We start from the raw sequence: 27,341 nt of genomic DNA, 5'->3' as shown, positions 1-27,341 counted from the left end.
ATACAAAAGAAAGCAATGTGTTTGTGTTGACAGTGCCACAATCTTCTTACCCACAAGGCTCTATTCTTGGACTAGTTGTATTTACATTGAATAATAATGACCTACCTGATGCATGTAAAAACATCAAATGATGCAGAAGTTCACATCACATCTTTTATTAAATACTCAAGAAACTGATTAACAACCAAGAGAGGTGACATACTCCAATGTGTTCCTAAGAAGAGAGGAGCCTGACATTGTAAATGAGTTCAAGTATCGTTGGGTCACATTGGACTCTACATTAACCTTTAAAAGCCATGTGAAAAAGGTGTTGATCACTGTAAAATGAAATTTACAAAATTTAAAGCAAATCAGACCATTTTTTGAAAATTATGCCGCCAAGATGTTTTTACTTGCAAGTGTAACAACACTTGAACCAAACTAATTACTGTTCAAGAAAGCCATGAAAGCTTTCGATAAAATAAAAAAAATACTCTCATTCCATCATTGTAACATTTTGGAAAAATGCAATTTCTTGAGCTTTAAAACTTATAAAAAATAAAGTATGCCTGTTTCATGTACAAGGCTTTGCATAATCTTGCCCCACCTCCCTTAAATGAAATGATTAAAAAGAGGACTGATTGGCACCAGTAAGCACACCACATTTGGGCAAACTCTTATATGTTTATATTGATGTTCATTAACATGAACTGTCCCTATCAAATAAAACAAATGAATAACTAATAAAATATATTCATGAGCTGAGACAAGTAGAGGGGGTTAAACAAAGAAAAAACACCACAGATTATCAGCACAAGGCATACAGACATTGTATGTTATTCACAGTTTTCCAGACACAAATATATAAATGGTGTATGAAAAAAGAAAAAAACGGCAGGATATATGAAAATGTACAGCAATGACTTAACCCACCTATTTAACAGTACAAATGAATCAGAAATATAATATAAAGGCTACTCTGAGCAGTGAATCAATAGCTTGTTGCACAAGGAAACATAATTTGCTTGATAGTTAATCAGATGACCATCGTATCATTTGGTGGGCTGCATTTCATAAACATATTCACAGTTTTACAATGAGGATCCATGCATCCCGACTGATGGTGCAAGCGTGGTTCAACCTCTGAGCTATAAATAAACTGTAGGCGGCAGCAGGCAGGCAGCAGCAGCAAACATCACGCTAAGAAGAAAAGTTCCTGGCACCAGCATTGGACCTGCACTGCCTGAGGGCATCAAATCACAAAGGTGTGCAGGGTTATTCTTTGTTTGTCATTAATATAATTTTTATTATTCTATTAGAAACAAAACTCAATTTAAAGACAACTAGGACTCAGTGCACGTTTGTACTCTGAGATCGTCTTATTAAAATGAATAGGCACTCCTGAAGCTGTCCAATTAAAAATATAAAAGCCGGCCTCAAGTGCCCATCAAAAACTCACAAAGCAGCTAAGACAAGAGGTTTCGCTTAGAAATAATGAAACATTGATAGTATAATAAGAGTGTTCTTTGAAAACATGACATTGGGTATTCAAATGATTTTCCATTATTTAACTCATGTACAACTCTGCCTTGTTTTTACTGTGCTTCTTTTATAAATGTGAAACTATTAAGTGAATTAACCACAATCACTCGCTATCAAAATCAATGAAAATGTTTATTTCACCAGGCAGTTTAAATTCATAAATACAAGTCAAATACAAGACTTCAATTTTGTTCTGCTTAAAGTAACAATTATGCACCTATCAAACCTGTTTGAAGCTATGAATATGGAGCGTACTTACTTCTTGTACATGAGTCAGACTCTTTGAACGCGCCCATCTTCTCACTGGTTTTGACAGACTCCAGGAGTTCTGGGCTGACATCCCCTTTAAGATACAGACAATGTGCAATGCTTAATTATACACAAACTTTCCAATCCACACATGCTGATTCATCTAAAGGCAGTAACACACTTGCTTTTCCATGAAAATCGTATATAGTAAGCAACATTTTCCATGTAGGACTTGTTACTGAATATTTTTTAAACTGTGGTTTGCATTACTTAAGTAAAAGATCTGAGTACTTCTTCCACCACCGCCCAGCCGCCTTTAAACTCTTGTGTGTGCATCTTCCTACTGTTATGTTCATTATCACTGTACAGGAGGCTTTCTCAGGAATCACTGCAATATTAAACTCTGCACCTTGTGGGAGAGTTACAAGGGCATAAATGCCTTTCCTGTGCTATACTGTGTGAAACCTCTGTACAGTTACTTCTCTGTTCCCCCCTGGGACAAAGGGAGGGACAGAAAACGAGACACATAGACACTCAACTCCCGCATCACGTTACCAAGTAATTTTTCATCTTTTCTAAAGATTTTTCAATGGCCGTAATTGTTCATTGTCCCAATGAACACAGCGCTGGGCACACATCTTACCCAGACAGGTTCTGGAAGCCTAGCTGAAGGGTTTAAAGGCATTCATGCTGTACATGGAGTCCGATAGATAGAGATTATATCTAACATAAAAAACCTTTGTGAGTTTGTAAATGCAGAATCAGCCCTAGTTAGCATTCAGGGCTGTTGTAAAAAAGTTTGGCTAAAATTTAGCCAGTCAGCCGAGTGTGTCAGAGGGTCCAGAGATCAGACCACAAAGCACTTATAGATCTTTCAGTAACCAACTAAAACAAATGATGATTTTACCTTTTTTTTTACTCTTTTTACTGCTGTTTTCTGTCCTGTTTGTTTGTAATGAAATCAAAATATGTATGCCATCTACTGCTTTTAACAACTGGGTGCCCTTTTCTAATCCTTAAACTGTATGCCATGTTATTTCATCCTTGCTTTGATGTATTTTAGGAAGTATTTTAAACAAAATGCCCTGGTTTTGTTTGTGTAAAATAGCTTCTTGGCTTATTCTGGCATTTTGTTTTTAACCTTGTGTATTTATTAATTTGCATTGCCCCTTCTCAAATAAACTAAACAAAAGATAAATAAATTAATAAGAAGTGAAAGACTAATCATTTTTCTGTTGTGTTTCTGTGATTGTGTTGAAACTTCAAAGCTAATACAATTGCCCTTTTATTGCAAATTAGACACACTGTTTATACTGTGTTTATAAGGGAGCGTCCTTGTTTAGAGGATTTCCGCCTTACCAGATACCATGTAGTCAACTTGCATGCACTTCCGATCAGGTGAGTGTGCAGGAGAGCAGGGCAGGACGGTGACTCTGGCTGTCTCCAACTGCAGAACATTTGCAACCCTCTTACGGAAGTCATATCTGGGCAAAAACAAATAAAACATCCACTTTGTAGTCACAGGATGCAATAATTAACTGGAGATAATTGAAAATATATGTATACAATGTAATAAATTGTTTTCAATACATGGTAGTAGGTGGATTTACTCTTATCCAATCCCGATATCAAATAACAGTGTGCAATGAACTTTAGGGATTGTAATGATTTCTCATAAACAGTTTATGAAGATGGAGGGTACGAAACATATGCTATGCATCAGTTGAGATGATTGAATGCATAAATCAATGGTGGACTTCCCGTTGCTCATGATTAAGAAATGATCAAGACACTATGAGTATGGATAGTTGAATGAATTACCCATATCATGCTGATTTTCAGGTTCAAACTTGTTTTTTGGGTTTCACTTCAACATGTAAAAGCATGTTTACATGTTCAATGTACTTTCCGTCTAAAGCCCATTCTTTTCTGATCAGTCAACATATATGTTTTTATCTCATTGGTTAATAAAATGCTTGATGTTGCTTGAATGATGCTTATGCCATCAAAAAATAATGTTGCACGGTAAACCGATAGTAGAAATGTATCGCAGTACCTTGTGTGGGACAGTGGGGCAGTGTGTCTGTGTGCAGCTTCTCTCTGGGCATGGTTTAATAGTGACAGACTGTTAGAGAGCGAGACAGACATGGCTGAAAGTTGTCCTGCCGACCGTCTCAAGCCTTGTTTATAAGCAGAAGCACGTAGTGAAATATTACTTGGCCGGCAGTAATTTAAAGTCAATCTCTACTGGTAATATAATCATAGCATGTACATTTTTGTAAATAATGCAGAACATATATATTGTTATTTATATAAGTAGAAAATGGTCTGGTTAGAACACAAACCTCCATCGGGTCATTTGTGTTGTTCTTTATAATATGCTAATAAGCTATAAAGCTACTGTTAACTATTAAAGTTCTGTTAAAGTTCTGTCATCTAATATTTTAGTCCATTACTTTTGATGATGTTTTAGTTTTCCGCATGCTATTATTTCAGTATCGGTATCAAGATATTTTAGGGAAGTCTAGTCTGACAAGACTAAAAACAAAGGTTAGGAGTCAACTCTTTTGCCAAATCTACAATTCACTATAAAGCATGGATATATTAACCTCGCAAGATCACTCTGCTCTTGTGAGCTCCATTATATTTTACTCGCAGATTAGTCTTGTAACTTGCGATGGAGAAAATTTGGAGAAGGTTGCCCAAGCGACCGAACCAATCAGCGTTGGTTTTGAGTGTGACGCAACGAGAAGTGACTGTTCAGTGTAAACAATATGGCGGCTTTCTCTTTTTTCTCTTGGATCCTTCTGTTGGAATATGGACCGGGCCCCTGAAATTGTGCTTTTAATCCATAAATTCTTACACAAAAATCCTTTACCAACATGTTGTTAACTTTCTGAGCTTTCCCTAAACACTGTTAGTATGTCATACGCTTCGTTGATCTGATTGGTTGAATTGGCCCGTATGTTGGTGATGGACATATAGTTTATCCAATCAGCAAACAGTTTTTTCGCCCTTTCCCAAAAGATCTCCAACCGAGAGTTCCTAGATGGCTATGCAGACCAAATGCGACTCAATCAATCTGGAGGATTAAGGTTATGGATATATTCCCTGGATAGCACATTTCATACGCAAAAGACAACTTCAAACCCTAAAAGAACCAAAGATGAACATTACAATTATACTCCAATGTATTTCACCTAGAGTGACCGGACATCCCGAAACATTTGTGGCAGTCCCAAATTACAAGCAGTTGTACCGAGTCCCAAATCCTCCTGTTTGTCCCGAAAATTAAACTAAACCAGAGTTTTGATTTTAGCCTAATAGCACATTCACTCACTCATCTTCAACCGCTTATGCGGGATCAGGTCACAGGGGCAGCAGCTCTAGCAGGAGACCCCAAACTTCCCTTTCCCGGGCCACATTAACCAGCTCTAACTGGAGGATCCCGAGGCGTTCCCAGGCCAGTGTGGAGATCTAATCACTCCACTTAGTCCTGGACGTGCCTAGAACACCTCCCTATGGAGGCGCCCAGGGGGCATCCTTACTAGACGCCCGAACCACCTCAACTGACTCCTTTTAAACGCAAAGGAGCAGTGGCTCTACTACGAGTTCCTCATGGATGGCTGAAATTCTCACCCTCTCTCTAAGGGAGACTCCAACCACCCTCCTGAGAAAACCCATTAAATACTGATATTTGTGAAACAATATTTTTGGTGTGTTGTTGTTATGTCAGTAGCCTACACAAAATATACTATGCATAAAAATAAAAGTATTAAATAAAAAGAAATTAATATTAATTTACTCCAGCTAGTGCAAGAATCTATGTGTGATGTGAAACGCTGCCTAACTACAATCATTCTAGCTGCCAACGCTGGCCCAAAGTGAGACACATCTGACCTTCAGCTCCTCAGGGAAAATACTGAAAGTTTGCCAAGAGATTTATGATACAATTTTGATAAAAGTGGGTTAATCATGCAGTGTCTGTTGTACTCACGTGCTGAAGTTAGCCACTTCTGGAAAGGTCTGCTCTGCTGAGGGGGATTCTGAGAGAATGTCTGCACATGCGATAATGTTGTCTCCATTCTTCAGCGTTAAAGATCTGTGGACCACTACAAATGCAGCCAAACATCAACTTTTGTAGCGTTGGAAGCAATGAAGCAGTTTTATTTAAATCTGTAAAGCCTACCACTCGAAAAAAAAAAATACAGTGTCGTACCTGTGGTTTCTCCAGAGAGCTGGATGATGCTGTCTGTGAAGAGCTGTCCCTCAGTCAGGCTTACTGGACCTTGTCTTCTGGAAACCTCTCCCACCACACAGCTCAGAGGGTTTAATAATGAACAGCTGGAGCTCTGAAGGGGGGGAAAGAAAGAAGGAATTGCACTACATGTTAACCACAAAAATGCAAATGGGGATCATTTGGCATGTTATTTGACATTGAATGGTGCCTTCTCTGCACTGCTCGAAAGTTCTGTCCGACACATATTATAGGAATTACAACTGAGTGATTGAAAGGGGCAAATGCAAATGTCCTTGTAACATCTCCAGGCATTAATAAACAAAAAATATTTGCAGCGGAAATGTTCAAATCTTCTACTTTCTGATGATTGCCTTACATTTTGAAACCATTTGAGAACGCCTTTGCTGCAAAAGTTCACAAATTACTATTATAACTAAGAGTAAAATAGAAATAACATGATTTACAAATGGACCAATTTGACTGAACAAAATACATGATTGGCCATATGAAAGTAACTTGGTAGAAATGCCTTATATGCTTGTAGTAAACATTGTGTTTGTCTAAAATATTCAGAGAATAAAAGAACCAAAAAAGAACACACTGCTGATTTAGCAGCTTCAATACTTAAGTAAGCCTATTGGCATCAGCCTCCCGGAGCAGTCAACTTTCAGAATGAGGTGGAGAAGAAGCACTTGAGTAAAAGAAGAGACAGGTTGGTCTCACCATTGATCTCATGTTGAAGGGATTGTATGTGCCTCCCACATTGGTGCACTGAAGGGTGTCGACGTGGTAGTTGCTTGTAATGAACATAGACGTCACAGCCTTCAGGGAGGGGGTAAAATACAACTGTTAGTGTGCAAACGTATTGTTATTGTGTTGAGAAACAATTACATTACCGATGAACACATTTCTCAGACAATCTCTCCCTGCTCCCTGCTGCAGTCAAAGGCAAGGACATTAACTTGCTGGACATCACTTATCATCTGGGAAGTTAAATTCCTGCACTGTAACTTTTACCTACCCTGATTGTCAAAAAAGCACAACCTCGTGCCATGAGATTGCAGGGAGCTGGTTACATACATTAATATGAATATATGTAAAATTTTGCTTCTGTTATAAAACCAACTCTGGCACTATGAGTTGCGAGTGTTTCTAAGTGGCAGTGGTTGTGGGAGGCTAGGAGAATCCCACCTCTCATGCATTGTTTCTAGTTGGCTCTTGATGTGAATGTTATTTTCCTGAAGCCGTATTCACAAAAGATTTTATCTTAGCGCTAAGAGTACTCCTAAGGGGCACTAAAAGTTTATGTAATTTCTTAAAACCTATTCACAAAGCCTCTGAGATCAACTTTAACTAAGGAGTGGAGCTAAGAATAGAGGGCGAGGTTGACCCAAGCCCCCACCACAGTGATTTCCTGGTTAATCCAAGGAAGTGCCAAAAACTGCAGTTCATATAGTGGCCACTAGGGGAAGGTTTCATAATAGAGCAAATGTTAAAAAGGCTTTTTTCAAAGCATGATTAAACCTATTTAAGGCCCGTTCATATCTCCATGACAACACTGAGGAGGCTAGTTTTTAATCTGTTGAAGGTTAAAGTTTATGAATAATTAAATGGGAATAATTTGAGCCTCTTGAGTGACAGAAAGCCGCTGGCCCTCACTTTGCCTCTCAAAGACTCCTACGTTTTTATAGATTTAGGAGCTAGTTTTATTGCTAAAATGCTTTGTGAATTACACTTATCTTAAAAAGTTAAGTCCTAAAATTAGGAGTGAAATATTATTATAATATTATTTTTAAGAGTTACTCCTAAATCAGCAAGTTAGGACCTACTCTTAGCCGTAAGATGTTTTGTGAATACGGCTCCCGATCCCTTTCAGAGTTCAAGGGTAAGTTATTGTCATTTTATAACACAGGGCTGCAATAGGTTGTTCTCTGTTCACCACTCTGCAAGATTGTTGACTTCCTCCCGAAAGGAATTCTTATCAATGTTTTTAATCTGGCCGATGATGGTGGTGTCAATCCGAGTTCTCTCCATGTCAGGGGTCGCAAGTGAAGGTACCGTGTGAACATAAGGGGGCTGAGCATAAAGCCTAGCTGTGGTCCGATGTTCAAAATTGTACTATTCTTACATGCGGCCTCTCACATGCTCAGCTGCTCAGGGGTCTCACCTATCACAGATCTTTCCTGTCCAGGTTTCGCCACGTAGCCTGTGCTTAAAGGGTTAAAGTTCACTAGGATAGTCCCCCCTAATCACCCTTGTATATGACTCAATACTTACATTTTGTCTTGTCGATGATTGAAGGTTCACCTCCACTGTGACATCACTGCTACTCCCATCAGAAAACATCTGCTGGCGCTGGAAGGAAGAACATGCTGTCATACTCTCATAGTCTTAAACAGTCTAAACGGTTCCACCAGAACTGGGTGCTTGTTTTGCTGAGCACATATACAATTAAATTGGACAGTGGTGAGGATTTAGAATTGTAACCTGTTAAGCCATTCTTACACTCAATCTGCGACTCTCAGTTATATCAGCCTGAGCAAATTTAGCAGATTAGGGTAAGTGACCATGTTTATTCCCCAGGCTATCCATGACAATATAGCCTCTTATTGAGCAGTATTAAGCTCTTATCCACAAACGTAGTGCAGAGCTCAGTATGGGGCCTTTGGAGGGCGACTGACAGAGGCAGCTGTTCCCTTACGGAGCTTCCTAGTTCAGGAGACCTGTGGGTTTCACAAGCCTGCAAATAAATGCTGAGCTAAACTAAATATTTCACCCCTGCTTCGCATGGCTCCTTGATGCAACCCACAACAGGCATAATGAATTCAATGTCTGTCCAGTGCAGCAGAAAAACAGTCATGTTTTTGTGGCAGCTTGGCAATAAGTTGGCAAGAGAGAAAAAAGCTTGTACATGTTCTGTTTCTGCCCAGGACAACCATTGGCTTCTGACTCTGAACTCTAGCATTTCACATTTGTGTGGATTTTCACTTCTCACTTCTGAAGAATAATGTATGTCCTCATGAAATGAGGAAACACTTTCAGATTCCTTTTTATAATGTCAAATCATGCTGTAATCAATGTAGACAAATGTGTTTCCTGTTTTACATGAAAAGGTGTATTACAATGTAGCCCTGCTTCTTAATAGGCAATATATCTTATTTCATGCACAGATAGGAAGTGTGAATTTGTGCTTCCTGTTCAAAAACCCACTGAAGAAGCAAGGGAAATTAAGCCTTCTGAGCAGAGACAGAAATGCAGCCTTTTTTTTCTTTCTTGCTGAAAATGACGGCCTTGTTTTTTTACGTTTATCAAATATGTTTTGACATTTTGTATAGCTTAGTTTAGCAACCTGTATTTGACCAACAAAAATAGGACTGTTGAGTTAAGATAACTATAATTACAGGTGGTTTTGCCTGTGGGTATATGAGAAAAATGTGTGTGCCATGCATGCTGGCAAGCTCTCAGACTATTGTTATCTTCGCTCTTTATTATATATTATTATATTAGTGTCTGTACTTCCGTGCCCTTTGTCATCTGAACTTCATGTAAACATTTAAATGTACATATTAATTTATTTTTTTTTATATCGTTTTTCAAAGTATTAAAATGTATAATGCCAAGTCTGGGAGTAATGTTTGAAAGCTGCAATCTCAACAACTATAAGTGCTCAAGTATTCATACTGAACAGACATATGCCCTGTGTGGAAATGCTTAACATATCTATTCGCTGCACTGACTCCCTTTAAAACCCAGAATAGAATTTGAAATCCTTCTTCTCACCTACAAAGCTTTCATTGGTCAGGCCCCGTCGTATCTTAGAGCTCATAGTACCTTATTACCCGACTAGATTGCTGCGCTCTCAGAATGCAGGGCTACTTGTCGTTCCTAGAGTCTTCAAAAGTAGAATGGGAGGCAGAGCCTTCAGCTACGAAGCTCCTTTCTTGTGGAACCAACTCTCAGCTTATAGTTAGGGCTGGCTTAGGTTTGCCTCGGACCAACCCTTAGTTATGCTGCTACAGGCCTGGTCTGCTGGGGGACTTCCTGTGATACTCTGGGCTTCTCTCTCCTCCTCTCTCTCTGTGTCTGTATCAGTCATGTTCCATTAATGCATGTTACTAACTTCACTTCTTCCCCAGAGTTGTTTATGCTTTCTCGTCTCACAGGTCTCTGCTGATCGTGGTGGTGCCTGCTGCCGTGATCCTGGTTGACACCTCATGCTCTCTCTCTGTCTGTCTATCTGTCTGTCTCTTGCTCTCTGTCTGTCGATGCCATTCTCCTCTCTCTCTCTCTCTCTGGACCTACTCTATATGGAAAGTGTCTTGGGAGGGATAACCTTAGTTTTGATTTGGCACTATAAATAAAAATTTAATTGAATTGAGAATACTGATGTGGAATCTATTGTTATTTAAAATGCATGTACAGTATGTATGACAAACTGGCTTTGGCTGTTGTCGATTCTTACCAGTTTGACTGTCCCGTTCACTGTGCCGTTGAAGACAGCCTTGGCAATAGTCCATTGTCCATCTGTATCTCTGTCAGCTGAGATGTCTACACACCGCATTCTGTACAGAAAACACAAAAATCCATATACACACATGCTCAGAAAGAAACAAAAACACCAGATGAGCCAAACATATCTAAATCCTGCAGGGTTAACCTTTAGCATTTTCTCCCTGCGATATTTTGTTAAGTTATTCTCAATGAAAGAGGAAGATAATCTGTTTGTTTTAAAATCAAAACATGAGAAGGATATGACTCCATGTCAAAGGCACCGGTGACTATACTCAGACCCATTTTCAGATATAGAAAGTTTCTCATATCTTCTTCTCTTTTTCACTTTCACCATCTGTTGGTTTCTTTCTCAACTAAGCACAAACACATTAAAGCACGCAGGTTCTTACCTTGATTGGTTAGTTGAGTAGTGAATCACCAGAGACCTTCCCACGATGCTGTAGGGTCCAGTTAATGGCATGTCAGGGTCAATGTATACAGCCTGAAGCTCATTGAGATCATTCAGCTTCCCAAACTTCCCACCCATGTCCCCAATCTCATATTGGTCCACTGTTCCAGCTCCAGGTGCTGGGTTGTTTGATACATTCCAGGCAAATGGATTGAAGTGACCCAAAATGTTTGCGTTGGAGCAAGGCTCTGCACTGCCCGGTTTGATGGGCAGTATGTGAACATGGTAACCCCCAGCTAAGGAGTTGAGGTTAATCAGGGATACATTTATAGTCGTGGGACCCTGTGGGACAGCCTGGGAGAACTGGACCTGTCCGCCTGGTATCTGGGACCCATACCAGCTACCTAAGCTCGCTTTGGGGACCCGCACCATTGTGATGTTTGCACAAGCAATCCTTGGCCCTCCTCTTTCTGCCTCATGGATGACCACAGAACGACCAATCATGCCTGACCCTGACAACCAGGAAGTGTCGTCAGTGAAGAAGTGTTTTGCTTTCACTGTGCCCACTCTGGAGTCGAGGTTGATGGTGCTGTGTTTGCTGGAGAGGTCTCCAACTTCACAGGACAAGGGACTAGATGGACAACAGTGGAGGGCATAGCTGCTGTCTCCTGTGTCAATGTTAAAGGGGTTCCAGTGTCCTCCTGTTGTGCTGCAGCGCCTCTCATCATCATCCCTCTCTGAGCTGATGGGGTAGGTGTGAACGTGCCAGTTGTGGTTTCTTGTTGGCGTCGTTGAGGGATTTCCATATGACAGATCCATGAAGATGGAGACATCAGACAGAGGGTTGTTTGTCAGCTGGGTGAACCAGATCTCACCAACCACATGGGTCTGAAATCTGGCTCTAGCTATGGTCACTTCACCAGGATAGCTGATGCTAGCACAAACAAACCTGGCACCATCTGTTTGGTGAATCACAACTGAGCGACCTACAATGCTGTTTGGTCCAAACAGAGGGAGGCTGAAGTCCGTGAACATCATGTCTGACTCGTTTTTACCTGCAATGGACATATGCTTGGCGCTAAGGTCACCGATCTCATAACTGTCGTGGGTTGAACCTGGCACTTTCGGGTATGTTGGGTCTTTTGTGTTGATACCGAATGGATTCCAGTGGCCACCCACATTCTCATTTGAGCAGCGGCTTGATGAAGGTGACCTTATTGAGGGGAGAGGAAATTTGTGTACATGGTAAGGGCCAACCCTGCTCTGCAAGTTAGTCAGGTTCACCCTTAATTCTGTCACATCAAACGGGGAAGCCTGACGGAAACTGAAGTATCCTTTGATTCCTCTCATATTCACAACAGCGCTCACCTGTTTTTCTGGCACAATATAAATCTGAGCACATTGGTAACTTGACCCCATGGCAAGCAGAAGAAAGCGACTGTTGATGTTGAAGTTGGTAGGGTCTATACGGGATTTCTCAGGCTGTAAAGGGGTTCCGACTTTTACAACACCCAGATTGGTCAAAGCTGAGGGATCTAAGCTGCCAAGAAGAACATTACAGCTTGCAGCAGTGCTTATAGATCCAAAGAGAGTGACATTGGTGTGTGAGGCATTGACCTGACCAATTGTTAATAGATCTGCAAGCAGCCTGGGGTTGGTTAGTCCTTTGTTGAAGCGAATGTAAGCATTACCTGCGATTGGTCCTGTAAATCTGGCCTGATAAGTCCTGAGGGTTTGACCTCGACTTACAACTGTGCATACTTTAGTGCCATTACATGTCTGCAAAGTCAGCGATAAGTCATCCAGATTTGAGTTGTGGTCAAGGAGGCGTGACAGGTTGACATATGAGGAAGGATCAGCTGTGAAGGTGAAGATGTTGGAGCCGATATTCACTTCAGAACAGGGCTGAGCATAATGGCCATACATGAGGGGGAACTCGCTGAGGGAGAAGTTAAGTGAACCACAGGATCCAGCGCCCGACACATTGACAATGGCCATCTGGGAGGTGGAGTTAAAGTGCACTTGCCCTGTGACTCCTCTCATGTTCAGAGGTGCCAGAAACTGAACACAGGAAATGGAATCTGAAAAGGACGACAAGGAGGAGGTGACAGTAGTATGCACGTTAATCATTAAATGGATGTTACTTTTTGCCATACAGCATAATCGACACATTTTATTCTGCATCGGCTTTGGATGTGGTATGTTTGCCTCAGAATCATCATGTTAAATACAATTAACATGATACACATACATACACATAGTACTAATATATATATATATATATATATATATATATACATAAATATTCATAATTAATCATAGTTACAAGTATCTGGTCAATGAGTAGCTTGTAAGACATTGTCTGCAACAAAAAGAGAAGCAACGACTGCATTGAAAATATTTATTTTATCTTTTATCTCTATCTCTGCTGAGCCAAGCCGACCGCATCCGAGGATAGCTGGTCTTGCAACTTCACAGGGCACGGATGAGATTTAGGGCGATATGTGAGTCCATTACTTTTACATACACACTATAAATGGTTGCCCATGCAGCTTGCTCAGTCGATTGGACAAATACATGGTACCTCGATGCAATAAAATTAGAGTTGTTGTGGGAGGCAACCGAAATTTAATAAAGTCTTGCTCTAAAATAATTGTCATTAGTGTGTTTTTACAATACAATGTATGTTTGTATTGATTTTAAAAGCAAACCATTTCAAACCATGTTATAAACAGGCGTGTCACTAGCTATTGAAAACATTGGGGGCTGTAGCTACTTTAAAGGACTGTGGTACATAACCTGCTGATGAAGACATATTAATCATATCTAAAACAGGAGTGCTATCTAAAGGTAACACTTCTTTAAGTAACCTAGTTGGAATAGAGTCTAGGAGACAAGTAGTAGGCTTTGATGCCGAAATAGTAGAGGTTCATTTGTTATGTCAACTGTAGAAAAGCAGTCCAAGAATATATCGGGTCGTACAGTTGGTTCTAAGGTTCCTAGGTTTGAAGAAAAATTGGTGCCAAGCGAGTTGATTTTGTCTCTAATAGTTATAATAGAAGGTCATGAAGTCGTTACTACTGAGGGTTATAGAAATACATGGCTCAATAGAGCTGTGGCTCTCTGTCAGCCTGGCTACAGTGCAGAAAAGAAATCTAGGATTGTTCTTATTCTCCTCTATTAAAGATGAGTGATAGGCTGCTTTGCATTACGGAGGGCCTTCCTATATGTTTTTTGACTTTCATGCCAAACTAAGCGAGATTCCTCCAATTTAGTAGAACGCCATTTACTTTCCAATTTTCCCGATATTCGTTTTAATTCGTTTGTGAGTTATAACATGAAGCTAACTTCCTCTGTTTCATTATCTTTTTAAAGGAGCAACAAAGTCGAGTGTTGTTCGTAGTGAGCCTGCAACACTGTCAACAAGGTGATCAATTTCAGAGAAACTAACGTTAGAACAGGAATCTTGAATATTAGGATAAGGCATTAAATTAAATGTAGATGGAATCGATTCCTTGAATTTAGTTATAGCACTATCACATCTAGTGTAGACACTTTTGCCTAGAGGTGAGTAGTCCTGTAATATGAATTCAAGGTCGAGGATGTGATTAAAACAGTGAGTAGGTTTATGTACACTCTGACTAAAACCAATCGAATCTAATTCAGAGATAAACACAATACTAAGGCTTTTATTAACAACGTCCATCTGAATATTAAAATCTCCTACAATGATTACTTTATCAGATTTAAGGACTAAATTTGACAGAAACTCTGAGAATTCAGATAGAAATTCAGAGTACGGACTAGGAGCCCAGTACACTATGACAAGTATAATTGGCTGCACAGTTTTCCATGTTGAATGTGAAAGACAAAGAACAAGACTTTCAAATGAATTATAATTTAGTTTAGGTTTCGGGTTTATTAATAGGCCTGAGTCATAAATAGCTGCAACGCCTCCTCCTCGACCACTGCCTCGAGGAATATGAGTATTAATGTGACTGGGAGGAGTGGATTCATTTAGGCTAACATATTCTTCAGGACACAGCCAGGTTTCAGTCAGACAGAGAACATCAATATGGTTATCTGATATCAAATAATTTATTAATACAGCTTAAGATGGCAGAGATCTGATGATTAAAAGTCAACATTTTATATTCTGATTTTGTTGCATTATCGCAGATTTGGTGTTGATTTGTATCAAGTTTTTCTGTATAGCTTATCTTCTGTTATTTTTTGATTTAATAAATTTAGATGATCGTGAGGCACACAGCGTTTGTATAGGATACTGAGCTGGAAAGTGATCCACAGGGAGTGCGGAGACGTGTGTAAGACTGCAACTCTGCTTCCTGTGCATCTGTGATAAGGACAGTCTGTTAAAAAAGGCCGTAAAGTTGTCCACAAATGGAATACTTTTCCCCAGGCAGTATCCTTTTAGCCACAGGTGCAGCCTGGAGGAGGCGGCTGTACATGACGTCACCAAAACGCGGCGGGGGAAATGGACCGGAAATAACCAAAGGCTTCCCGTGTCTAGAAGGCGGTCCACCATGGACCTGAAGTCCTGCTTGAGGACCTCGGACTGGTGGTTCTTTAAATAGTTGGTACCGGCTTGCAGGACCAGCGTGGAGGCCGAGCTGTGCTGTGAACACAGCTGGAGGGCGGGGACTCAACCTCCCTGATGCGGGCTCCAGGACGGCAGAAGGTCTGGCCTCCACGTACCCTCACATGCCTGACCATCGAGGTCCCAACAACCAGCACGGAGGGAATGCTCTGTTCCACGGGCTGCCTGGAGGTGCGCTGGCCCGCGGCTGCTCCTAACCGAGACAAGGAGGAGAGATCGGGTTGGGCGAGGCAGTCCACGGCAGGGTGGTGTTGTTGGCAGCCGTCATGGCCTTAAGATGGGCCAGGAGCTTAGCCTTGGTCAAGGCGATGGTGGGGAAATCCAGAAGGATTTTGTCCCTCTCCTTGAGGTAAGCCTTCAGGCCAGAGACGTTCTCTCTCTGTTTTGAGAACGTGGGGAGACAGGACTCGCACACAGCCATCATATTGCAGCCTGTGCTGGGGATCCGTCACCCCGGGACACAGAACCACCACAGGAAGGTGAGTTTAATTTAGGCCCTGGAGCCGAATGTGCAGGGAGACCTTCTTCACTCCTGGGCGGGCAGCCCACTTCACCAGTTGTTTTTAGATCCCACTGAGTTGAAGAAGTTCTTTAGAAATTGGCGCCTCGCAAGTGCGATTCGGCGTCACAACTTCCGTGTTTTACTTCTCCGGTGTAATCAGAGGCAACCACAGGCCCGATGATTAATTGCTCCAGTCCATGGTTTGAAGAAATAAATACAATAAAAGCTGGGCACAAGTGATTATAAATATAGAATAGATAAACTAAGTTAAAAACAACATTTTCCAGAGCCGACGTGACGGGAAATCTAGTGAAATCAAGCGACACATGCATGCGTATGTGTAGATGACGTAGACAGATGACGTAGACAGTACAAAACAATACGATACAATACAGAGCAATACAGAGCTGTAGTTACTAGAACATAAGAACAGCCTATAGCCTCAGAAACACTCATCATGCACTGACCCGATGTCAATCGGACTGGGTTGAATCCACTGCAGGTCTCCTGAAACTGTGTAAACTAGAAACCATCATTGCTCCGACAGATGTTTTCTTCCCGTGTTTCAGAGTGACTCTGTTCACTATTGAGTTCTACACAACTACTACACCAGGGTGACAGGTAAGCGGATGGTGACGCACCGGGTTAATCTCATGACTTTCATTTATTTTCCCACAAAGACATGACTCTGAATCTCCTTAAAACTGGGAGGTTGGTTTTTAAAATGGTACATACAATTCTACGTGACACACGTGTTTACACAAACAGGTTTCAAAGATAAATAGATTTATTTAGGAAATTAATTAGAGATAGATATTATCAAGAAGAGCAACTCGCTCTCCTCCTGTTTACCTTAACAACAAGCAACGTACAAAACACATTTCCTCAAACAAAACTATAGAGACTGATCAGGTAGATTACATTATTTTTAACATTGTAATGAAAAACTAAATATAAACGCATTCACAAGGACAGCTACGCATTCTTTTCCTGTTTTTAACATCTGCTTAAAGTCGCTAGTTAACAGGGTCACTCATTAAACCCAAAAACCGGCAGTAAGGTTTGCTTTTAAGTTTTATTTTTAAGTTATCACTCGTCAGTGTAGACACGTCAGAATTTTGCTTTTTTCACTGCTACAGTGTTGCATCTGCGCCTGCTGAAAATGCAACCACATAAAAGTCTACTATACAGGGCTATTTTCTTCATCATTATGTATTGTTTGTTTATTTTTATTTGAAGGCACAGACGTCTGGGGCTATTCCCAAGAGACCCGAGCTATAGCCTCAAATGCCCAGGTCTACAACGTGCAGGGTTATAAATCCTGTTTTTATCAGACCTTATCAACTTCAAAGCACTGATTTATGGTGGAATGCAATGACAGCCTCAATGAAGGCGTAATTTTGAAAATTTTTCTGAAGGTCAAAACCAATCAATCAAAGCCCCATTCTTGAAAGTAGCTAGAGCCTGGAAGGTCACTTCAACTGGTTTCCATACATTGTTATAGACACAGGTTTAGAGTCCAGGTTTTTAATATAAGAGAACCGCCTTTAATCTAATCAGGTTAATCTTCGGTTCTGGAATGCTAAGGATTTCCTGCATACTTCATCCCTACACATAAAGTTAGAAAGTATTTACTAACATCACATGTTTCTAATTTGATTATTGACGTTCACAGATGCATGTGCAAGCTACTACACTTTCATCAATAAAACTGAGCAGCTGGTGTGAGATTGCACAATTGGTCTCAAAACAGGTTCAACATTACAAAGAAAGATAAATCTGTGGCCATGTGCCTTTTCTTACAACCAAAGAACAAGAGTGACTAATAAAATAAAGGTCAGAGAAATGACCATCTGTTGGCAGAACAACTGCAGACACTGTCCTCACTGTCCTACATGGTTTAAAACCCCTGACATAAATATTATACTGCTGAATACATAAATCATTCATGAAGGCAATATTGCACTTTGTGCAGAGGTCACGATTGCAAAATACTTACTCAGTAAAGAAAGCAGCAGGGCGGCTGTCAGAAGGCACATGGTGGAAGATCAACTAAAGAGAAATGGTCTATTTAGATTTACAGAAAAAATAATGTTGCAAAAAAATTCACTGAAGTCACGCAAATCCTCATTTAAGGTGTTGGTAAGAATTTAAAAATAAACTGCTCAGTTACAGCATAAGAAGATCAATGTCAAAAATGATGGAGTGTGTGTTTCTAATGTAAGAGAGTTCTACATGAACATGTTTGTTATGTGTTTGCAGCCTCTGCCGTGCTTCTTTCTTTCAGCTGCACTCTGTCTGTGTCAGCCTGTGATTGGTTATCAAAGCAACAGTGTCTCATTTAGAGAGGCAGGGGCGGGAGGAAGAATATTTGGCAGCCTTGCGTGGGTGGAGGTGGCCTGTCCCTTGTCGTGGGCATGACTCAAGTCAAAATAAACAGTTGGCAAGAAAAAAGCACTTGTTGAACATAGTGTTCAAGTGTTCTGTTGGGCTCTCAGTTCAAATGAATAGGACATATATAGGAGTGGCTCACAAAGCACACATTATAACTCATTTATTATAGCATTATATCAACGGTTTGATTGAGCTTTTTTCACTCAATATTTTTGAAGGACTAAGAGAAAAGTAAACTTTCTGAGTTGGTTGCATTTAAAACTGAACTGATCTTTGATATTTGCTAGTATGCTTTGTAAGAGAAGATTATGCTTAATAGAAGAGGGACGCACGGATGACAATAAACAGCAGCAATCTATTAACATAAAGACAATAAAGAAACAAATAAAGTGTTTCATACAAAAATTCAGCCTTTCGTGAATACATGTAGTTGAACAAAACAAAGCAACTGAATCATCTTGTAAAAAATGTATATGGTCTTGTTTGGTGGAAAAAAATAATGTGTATGTAATGTATTCATGTTTTTTTCCAGCTGGTTGCTGAGTCTTTCTGCCTCTTCCTCAGTCAGTCTCACACAATATGCCTCAGCTGTCCTTGTGACAGGGTTGAGGTAAAAAAAAGAAATAGTAACTTGTTCTAAGAATAGCAGCCTGATGACCCATGATTGTGGGTTATTTTTGGTGTAGGCCATGCAGCTATTTACACATATTGGAGGATGTGTGAAGTGGGTCAGGAGGTCCTTCACTTGGCTTGTTTAGATCACTGATTGCAGCAGGAGCTGGAATCGTGAAGTGATCGTAGACACACAGCTTTACCATCTGCAAATACATACATACACACACACACACACTACACTGATACCTAACCCCATGGTCTATAAGTGTAGCCTTTATTTCATCAGAAATTACACCTCTTTGTCTGGTCTTGTCGTCTAGGTCTTCTTCCACGCGTCTGCACTCTCCCTTCCACTCTTCTCCCTCCACCAACCTGTCTTCCTCGGTTCATTTTCAAAAAAAATATTTCTGAGCTTTCCCCATATACAGTATATATGTGTGTTCAAGTCTAAAACAAGACACCTGCTCAAGCTTTCAGCCAAATTGCATTCAGTAGTGTTTGAAATTCACCAGGCTGAAGTCCATTCTGTTTTAATGTGCGGTTTACAATTTTGACAGCGGTGTGTTAGCATTTTAACAAAGTGCTGTAAATCCACAGTGTTATGCAGGTCGTGATTAAAGCCATATGATTAGTGTGTAGACTTTTCAAAACTCTGTCCAAGCAATGAAAACCAAACTAGACTTCGGTCCATCTGCCGCCGTGCAAACGTGGTTAGAGTTTCGCACATGTGGCTCCAGTTGTGCCCACTGTCGCTTAGCAATCAAAGTTCCAGTTTTTCAGCTCTAGGATTTTTACTTAAAAAGTTTTTGTCACTCACAACTAGCTTATAAGTACGTTTTTTTTCCTTTTAGACTGAGAGTCATGTTTATTACAAAATGTACTTCATGATCCAAGAAAGGGGAGATATTTTGCTGCCAGGCATAAACACAAAAATAACACACAGAGCTTTCTTCCTCAAACAACAGATAAGGCACACACATAGGTGTTGCCTCTATGTGTGGACAGTTTCCACATCCTGAACTCTGGACCAGTTTCTGATATATTTGCATGCAGCATATTGTGAATGCTGTACAGAATACCATGTGGGTTGCCATTTCACGGCCTTTCCACTGCACAGAGACGAATAAATAGAGAAATAGAAAAATAGAGCTTTTGATGCAAACAGCTGTTTTATATGACACAAATGTGCCCCCTCATAATAAAGCGGCATTTAAGCCCTGCAAATGATGGAGGGAAATAAATAAATAATCACCATCTCCATTGAAGTTGTATTGCCACCTTGTCAATTCTGGTTGTGTCTAGATGGCCTAGATTTACAAACTCATACAAGCTGGCAAAGGTAGACATTCTAAAGGTCATTTTAAAACAGGTTTTTTTTATATCATACTGAGAACACTTGGAGGACAATGAGCTTTGTCATCAAGTGTTGGAAGGATGGGCAAATATGCCAAAGATGTCAACAATGGTTGCCAGGTGTGCTGAGAGGAGGATAAACAAGTCATATGACTGACATTTCAAATTGGACTTGACCTAAGCGTATATGACCTGTTGTACCGAACCTGGGACCCACTGCTGGCTCTTATTAGTAATAGTCTTACTGTTACTCCTGATGATGCTGAGGACACTTCCTAGTGCTTGGAAGGAGAGACCCCCCCCCCCCCCCCCAACCTTTTCTTTGGTTTTTGTTTTCATCCTTCTTGAAAAACGTATTATTTATTATTATTATTTTTTACCTATCTACTTATGTTATATGTTTTTTGGTTGCTTGGTTGGTTATTGTGACCGTGTCTGACATGGGTTGTTGGGAGGGATGGCGGGATTTGTGTTGTTTTTTTGTTGGGGTTTACGACTGTAATGCTTCTTCTTGTGTATTTGTCTGCCAAATTTAATAAAAAATTTGGAAGAATAAAAATGACCTGTTGTGACCTCTAGGATCATTACAGCCTCATGAAACTTTACAAACTAAAGATACTGACAATAAGGGCTAGTGAAGATAGTAGTGGAAAGTTTCCTGTCATTCCAACATGTGTGTGTGTGTGTGTGTGTGTGTGTGCATGCGGGCGCGTGCATGTGCGTGTGGGCATGTGTCAGTGTGTGTGTGTGTGTGTGTGCGTGTGTTTGTGTGAGTGCGTGTGCGTGTGTGTGGCACAGGCGTAATCCAGTACCCCACCTGGACCACCCCAGTTAAAAAAGTTTGGAAACTCCACTGCTGTTACATTGACTTGTTCTTTTTATTTTATTAATTTTTTTAAGTGACTGAGAACATTCTGTCAGGATTCCAGTCCTGTCAATCTCTTCCCTCTTCCTTTTGTGTGAGTTTGTCTCCCTCTGTCTGTTTCCCCCTGCATGTGTCATTCCCTATTTGTTTGTCTGTTGGAGCTGGTAGGCGTGGTTCCGCCCAGCTGTGGCGCATCTCCTCATCAACGCCTGGATAAATAGCCGGACGTGAAACGTGACTGCTATTTCATGGTTCGTGTCTCTCTCTTGGTTGGCTACCTACTTTATGATCATGTTCCTTTTCCGTGTTGCGTTGGTTTATGTTAATATTTTTTCCAAAGTTTCCTTTGTTATAGTTTCTCGAGTTCCTGTTCTCCACTACTCGTTCGTGTTTCGTCTCCTGATCGCCGCGTTTGGTTTAACCCTCATCTTCACCCAGACCCTGTACCTGTTCTCCCATTCCATGGTTTTTGTTTGCTTCTTGTTTTTGTTTATTAAATATCTGTTTAAATCTTACTCTGTGTCCTTGTCTGCATTTGGGTCCTGCTCCATGGAGTTATTCCCCGCACCGTTCATGACAGAACGGTCTGGCTAGAAAATGGACCCGCAGACAATGTGACTGTTCCTTCGCGATTTTCCGTTCACCAGGCGGTTTCCGCTCAGGGAATCTTACTCGGTCAACACTCGCATACACTACAAGGTATCCTGGAAAGCCCGAGTAAGTTGTCCGCTTGTGTTTCCCGCATGGAGAGTATCCAGGTTAGGTCTGTCCAAGCTTCCTCTGCTAACGCTGAGTCACCCGCTACCCCAGTGAATAATATTATGTACCTGCACATGAGCGTTATGATGGGAAGAGATTTTATGTTTTTGTGTTCACTAGTGTTTGGCCAACAGCCCCTTACTTACGCTAACAATGGTGCTAAGATAGCCTATGTGTTAGGCTTGCTCACTGGTAGGGCCCATACCTCGGAAGCAGCTTTCTGGCATAACCCCCAGACTGAACACGACACTTTTTGGCAATTTTCTTGTGAAATGCTTTCTGTGTTTGATCATCCTGTTTCTGATTGTGACACTAGCAACCAGTGGCTCAACCTGCACCAGCTTGGTGGGTAGATCCGAGACCAGTAGCTTTCCGGAACTCATCGGGTTAGCTATAAAGATAGACAACCATCTCCATGAGAGACGCCGTGAGTGTCGGCCATTACCTCCTGTTTTTCAGATGCCACTTGCAGTTCCGCTCGACCCTGTTACTAGTCGGCCTTGCAACCCAGTTCACTCGAGTGTCCTCAGCCCTCTGCTCCTTCCAGGGAGGAGCCTATGCAACTGGGTCGTAGTTGCCTAACTGGCAGAATGCCAGCGTTGTTTCAGGGAGAGGCTGTGTATTTACTGTGGGACTCCTAACCACCAACTGGCCTCCTGCTTGGTCCGGTTAAACTCCAAGGCTCACCAGTTGCAGACAGGGTTCTGGTGAGTCGTTCTGTTGTCCCTGCACTTCCCGTAAACTTATCAACCTGAGCTGCGAGGACAGAGATTACCCCCTCTAAGCCTTAATTGATTCAGGGGCAGATACAAACATTCTGGATGCTGAATTGGTACGTAATAGCCAGATTCAGACCGTACCTTTAGATTCTCCACTAGTGGTTAATGGTCTCGGTGGTGAAGAGCTAGCCCAGATCTCAGTTGAGACGATTCCCATGACTTTGCCGCTAGCTGGGAATCACACGGAGACCATAGCCTTTCACGTTATGCCCTCTGCTAATGCCCCTGTAGTTCTTGGTCTTGCTTGGCTCATCACTCACAATCCTGTAATTGACTGGGTTACAGGCAGGGTTGTGAGTTGGAGTAGCAGTTGTCAGTCGTCCTGGCATGGCTCGGCCCCAGCTAGGTGTATCAGTGACCCCAGCTCCTCGTTGCCTGAACCCCCTGATCTGTCCTCCGAGCCACCACTGTATCATGACCTCGCCGAAGTGTTTAGCAAGACTAAGGCTCAATCCTTGCCACCTCACCGTCCCTACGATTGCCTCATTGATTTGTTATCCGGGTCGACGTTTCCCACCAGTCGCCTAAATAATCTGTCAGGGAACTGAGCGTGAGGCAATGGAGACCTATATCAATAAATCTCTCAAGTCCGGGATTATCCGTCCTTCTTTCTCTCCGCTGGGAGCGGGTTTTTTCTTTGTGGCCAAGAAAGACAAATCACAACGACCGTGTATTGATTACCGTGGTTTGAACAATATAACTGTCAAGAACAAGTGCCCGTTGCCACTGATCAACTCCGCCTTTGAACTGCAGCGCCACCGTCTTCTCTAAACTGGACCTCCGCAACGTGTACCATCTGGTCCGGATTGAGTATCTGGTTATGCCCTTTGTTCTTACCAATGCCCCAGCTGTATTCCAGGCCCTTGTGAATGATGTCCTCCGTGATTGATTGATAGAAAAGATAATTGGGACAAACACACTGCATGCCTGCAATATTTTCTGCCAGTAAAACGTACTTGATATTAATGCATGAGATGTTGAGATGAGCTGATGTTTTCCTAACCCTCAAATCTCTCATCTTGCTGCAGAGCTTGTTCTCAAAGAGGCCGACCTGATTGTCTCTGTGGATAATAAGAAACATGTGATGCAGCTTTGGATGGTAATGAATAGGCTGATTGTTTTCCATTTACTAACAACGGCTGGCAGTAAATGGTTTTGACTGGCTATTTAAATGATGCATCAACACACCGTACTTTTATCACAGATTTATTATTATTATTATTATTATTATTTATCACACATTTAACACATTTTGTAACCCGATATGATATCGACAACAGACAATACATTGGATTATACTGTGGGTTTTGAAAATCATGATGTTGATTTTCCTGATCACTTTATATCATTTAACTGCAATAAGAAGACTTGACACTTGCTGGAGAAAAGTGATCAAAGTAAACATTTGTGGTTATTACATGTGCGGTCCTATACAGCAATTTTAACGAACAAATGTTCTTCATCCTGCATGCATATTGCTTTACCATCATAACCTTTTGATAAAAAGCTGTTAGAATAAAATACAGCTTTTACATGAAATTGGGTGCATGCACCAGACTTACTTGACTGCTGTATAATATAGAGAAGAGAGTCCCTGCGGCCTTCTTGGAGACCCTGAATGGAGTCCTGTATGAAGCTCCAGTAGGGGATTCCATAGTTCTGCTGGGAGACTTTAACGCCCACGTGGGCAATGATGGAGACACCTGGAGAGGCGTGATTGGGAGGAACGGCCTTCCTGATCTAAATCCGAGCGGTCGTCTGTTATTAGACTTCTGTGCTAGTCACGGATGGTCTATAACTAACACCATGTTCGAAAATAAGGATGCTCATAAGTGTATGTGGTACCAGAGCACCCTAGGCCAAAGGTCGATGATCGATTTTGTGATAGTATCATCTGATCTGAGGCCATATGTTTTGGACACTCGAGTGAAGAGAGGGGCAGAGCTGTCAACTGATCACCATCTGGTGATGAGTTGGGTTAGGGGATGGGGGAAGATTCTAGACAGACCAGGAAAGCCGAAACGAGTAGTGGGGGTGAACTGGGAAGGTTTGGAGGAGGCCCCTGTCTGAGAGATCTTCAACTGGGACAGTGCCAAGGGAGTGGCAGACTTGGGTGGTGGTGGTTCCCCTATTTAAAAAGGGGGACCAGAGGGTGTGTGCCAATTACAGAGGTATCACACTACTCAGCCTCCCTGGTAAAGTCTACTCCAAGGTGCTGGAAAGGAGGGTTCATCCTATAGTCGAACCTCAGATTGAAGAGGAACAATGCGGATTCTGTTCTGGACGTGGAACAACGGACCAGCTCTTCACTCTCACAAGGATCCTGGAGGGGGCCTGGGAGTATGCCCATCCAGTCCACATGTGCTTTGTGGATCTGGAGAAGGCATATGACTGGATCCCTTGGGAGATACTGTGGGAGGTGCTGCGGGAGTATTGGGTGAGGGGGTCACTTCTGTGGGCCATCCAATCTCTGTACACCCAAAGCGAGAGCTGTGTCTGGATCCTCGGCAGTAAGTCGGATTCGTTACCAGTGGGGGTTGGCATCCACCAGGGGTGCGCTTTGTCAGCAATCCTGTTTGTGATTTTCACGGACAGGATATCGAGGCGTAGTCATGGTGGGGAGGGGTTGCAGTTCGGTGGGCTGAGGATCTCGTCGCTGCTTTTTGCAGATGATGTGGTCCTGATGGCATCGTTGGTCAGTGACCTTCAGCACTCACTGGATTGGTTTGCAGCCGAGTGTGAAACAGCTGGGATGAGGATCAGCACCTCTAAATCTGAGGCCATGGCTCTCAGCAGGAAAACTGGTGGATTGCTTACTCCAGGTAGGGAATGAGTCCTTATCCCAAGTGAAGGAGTTCAAGTACCTCAGGATCATGTTCACGAGTGAGGGGACGATGGAGCGTGAGTTTGGCCGGAGAATCGGAGCAGCGGGGGCGGTGTTGCAGTTGCTCTACCGCACCAACGAAAAGAGAGCTGAGCCGGAAGGCAAAGCTCTCGATCTACCAGTCAATCTTCGTTCCTACCCTCACCTATGTTCATGAAAGCTGGTCATGACCGAAAGAACAAGGTCGTGGGTACAAGTGGCTGAAATGGGTTTTCTCAGGAGGATGGGTGGAGTCTCCCTTAGAGATAGGGTGAGAAGTTAAGCCATCCGTGAGGAACTCGGAGTAGAGCCACTGCTCCTTTGCGTTGAAAGGAGCCAGTTGAAGTGGTTTGGGCATCTAGTAAGGATGCCCCCTGGGCGCCTCCATAGGGAGGTGTTCCAGGCACGTCCAGCTGGGAGGAGGCCTCTGGGAAGACCCAGGACTAGGTTTAGTGTTGTTTTTGGCGGCCTGTTTTACTTTTAGTCTAGTCTAGTTTTAGTCGACTAAAAGTCTGAGCATTTTAGTCTAGTTTTAGTCGATGGAAATTGTATATTAGTCTCTTTTTAGTAATGCAATTATATTTAATCAATATGATAAAAGTACCTAGTAGTATTGACAAAACCAACATTTCCTTTGAGCCAAACCCATGCAGATATCTTTAGTTTACATGCGTGTACAGGTCTAGAATAAGTAATCCAATTTATGTTGATGCCAAATTCAGTTCAGTGTGATTTGCTCTGTGAAATACAAAACTAGTGAAAGTATTTGGCCAACAAGGGGAAGTTTAGTGCACTGATAGAGTGAGTCAGTCTCTCAGGTAGGAACTAAAAACACACACACACCCACACACACGCCTGTTAGTCTCACACGCAGACACACACGCTAGTCTCACACACACACACACACACACACACACACACACACACACACACACACACACACACACACACACACACACACACACACACACACACACACACACACACACACACACACACACACACACACACACACACACACACACACACACACACACACACACACACACACACACACACACACACAAACACACTTGTTCGCAGCTCCAGTGGCTAACGTCTAAAGCTAGCGTTAAGCCCGACACATTAACCGTAGCCTCATGTCGCATGAGCTTTCCAAAACAGAAAGTATCGTTACGTTATGTCTTGACTTACCTAAATGTCATTATGGGATGCTCTGAGGTGTCTCTTAAGATCCGTGGTGTTCTTTCCTGTGATTTTGTGGTCACATTTCTCCAAACACGACCCCCGGCTGGTGTCACACTTTGTTCTCATGTTTCTTTAGTTTAGTTAACTCTAACGTTAACGCTGACCTACAGCAGCGGCATCTTCAGAATCGAAATAATGCGCGTGTGGGGATTGAGGAAGTGACGTCGCCCAGACGTGAGACTGGGAGAAAACTTCAAAATAATAATAATAATAACGTGACTGAATAATAATCGTTTTTATTCGTCAACGAAATTGCATTATATATTTAGTCTTAGTCATCGTCACATGCCCAGCATTTTCTTTTCGTCTCGTCTAGTTTTCGTCACGTGATAAAGGTTCGTTGACGACAATATTTCGTCATCATTTTCATTGACGAAAACAACACTAACTAGGTGGAGAGATTATAGCTCCACACTGGCCTGGGAACGCCTCGGA

At 41.9% G+C, this 27,341-nt stretch overlaps 1 protein-coding gene across 2 annotated transcripts; it reads right to left on the bottom strand.

Moving 5' to 3' along the window:
- Positions 1–157: 157 nt before the first annotated feature.
- Positions 158–18,325, bottom strand: cusr (Copper-only SOD repeat protein). 2 transcript variants are annotated; one of them, XM_083922964.1, is made up of 10 exons: positions 18,030–18,325; positions 10,912–12,991; positions 10,473–10,572; positions 8,288–8,365; positions 6,734–6,832; positions 5,990–6,122; positions 5,768–5,882; positions 3,130–3,254; positions 1,781–1,864; positions 158–1,222 (listed from the first exon to the last, which is right to left on the bottom strand). In XM_083922964.1, exons 1-10 carry the CDS (start codon positions 18,067–18,069, stop codon positions 1,128–1,130), a joined length of 2,949 nt encoding a protein of 982 aa, XP_083779090.1. In that variant the 5' UTR covers positions 18,070–18,325; the 3' UTR covers positions 158–1,127. The 2 variants fall into 2 exon arrangements, with proteins under 2 accessions (XP_083779090.1, XP_083779091.1); XM_083922965.1 differs by lacking the exon at positions 18,030–18,325 and adding an exon at positions 16,498–16,591.
- Positions 18,326–27,341: the final 9,016 nt, after the last annotated feature.

This window comes from Echiichthys vipera, assembly GCF_963691815.1.
Source record: "Echiichthys vipera genome assembly, chromosome: 2".
Classification (NCBI taxonomy): domain Eukaryota; kingdom Metazoa; phylum Chordata; class Actinopteri; order Perciformes; family Trachinidae; genus Echiichthys; species Echiichthys vipera.
This window is presented reverse-complemented; position numbering and strand designations above follow the sequence as displayed.

What these genes read in the sequence shown, in the direction of transcription:
- cusr (XM_083922964.1), bottom strand. Translation starts at nt 18,069, where the DNA reads ATGTGCCTTCTGACAGCCGCCCTGCTGCTTTCTTTACTGA. An exon ending in CCTGCTGCTTTCTTTACTGA is followed by an intron (nt 12,992 to 18,029) that starts GTAAGTATTTTG and finishes CGTCCTTTTCAG; the next exon opens with ATTCCATTTCCTGTGTTCAG. An exon ending in AATCATCGACAAGACAAAAT is followed by an intron (nt 6,833 to 8,287) that starts GTAAGTATTGAG and finishes CCCTCCCTGAAG; the next exon opens with GCTGTGACGTCTATGTTCAT.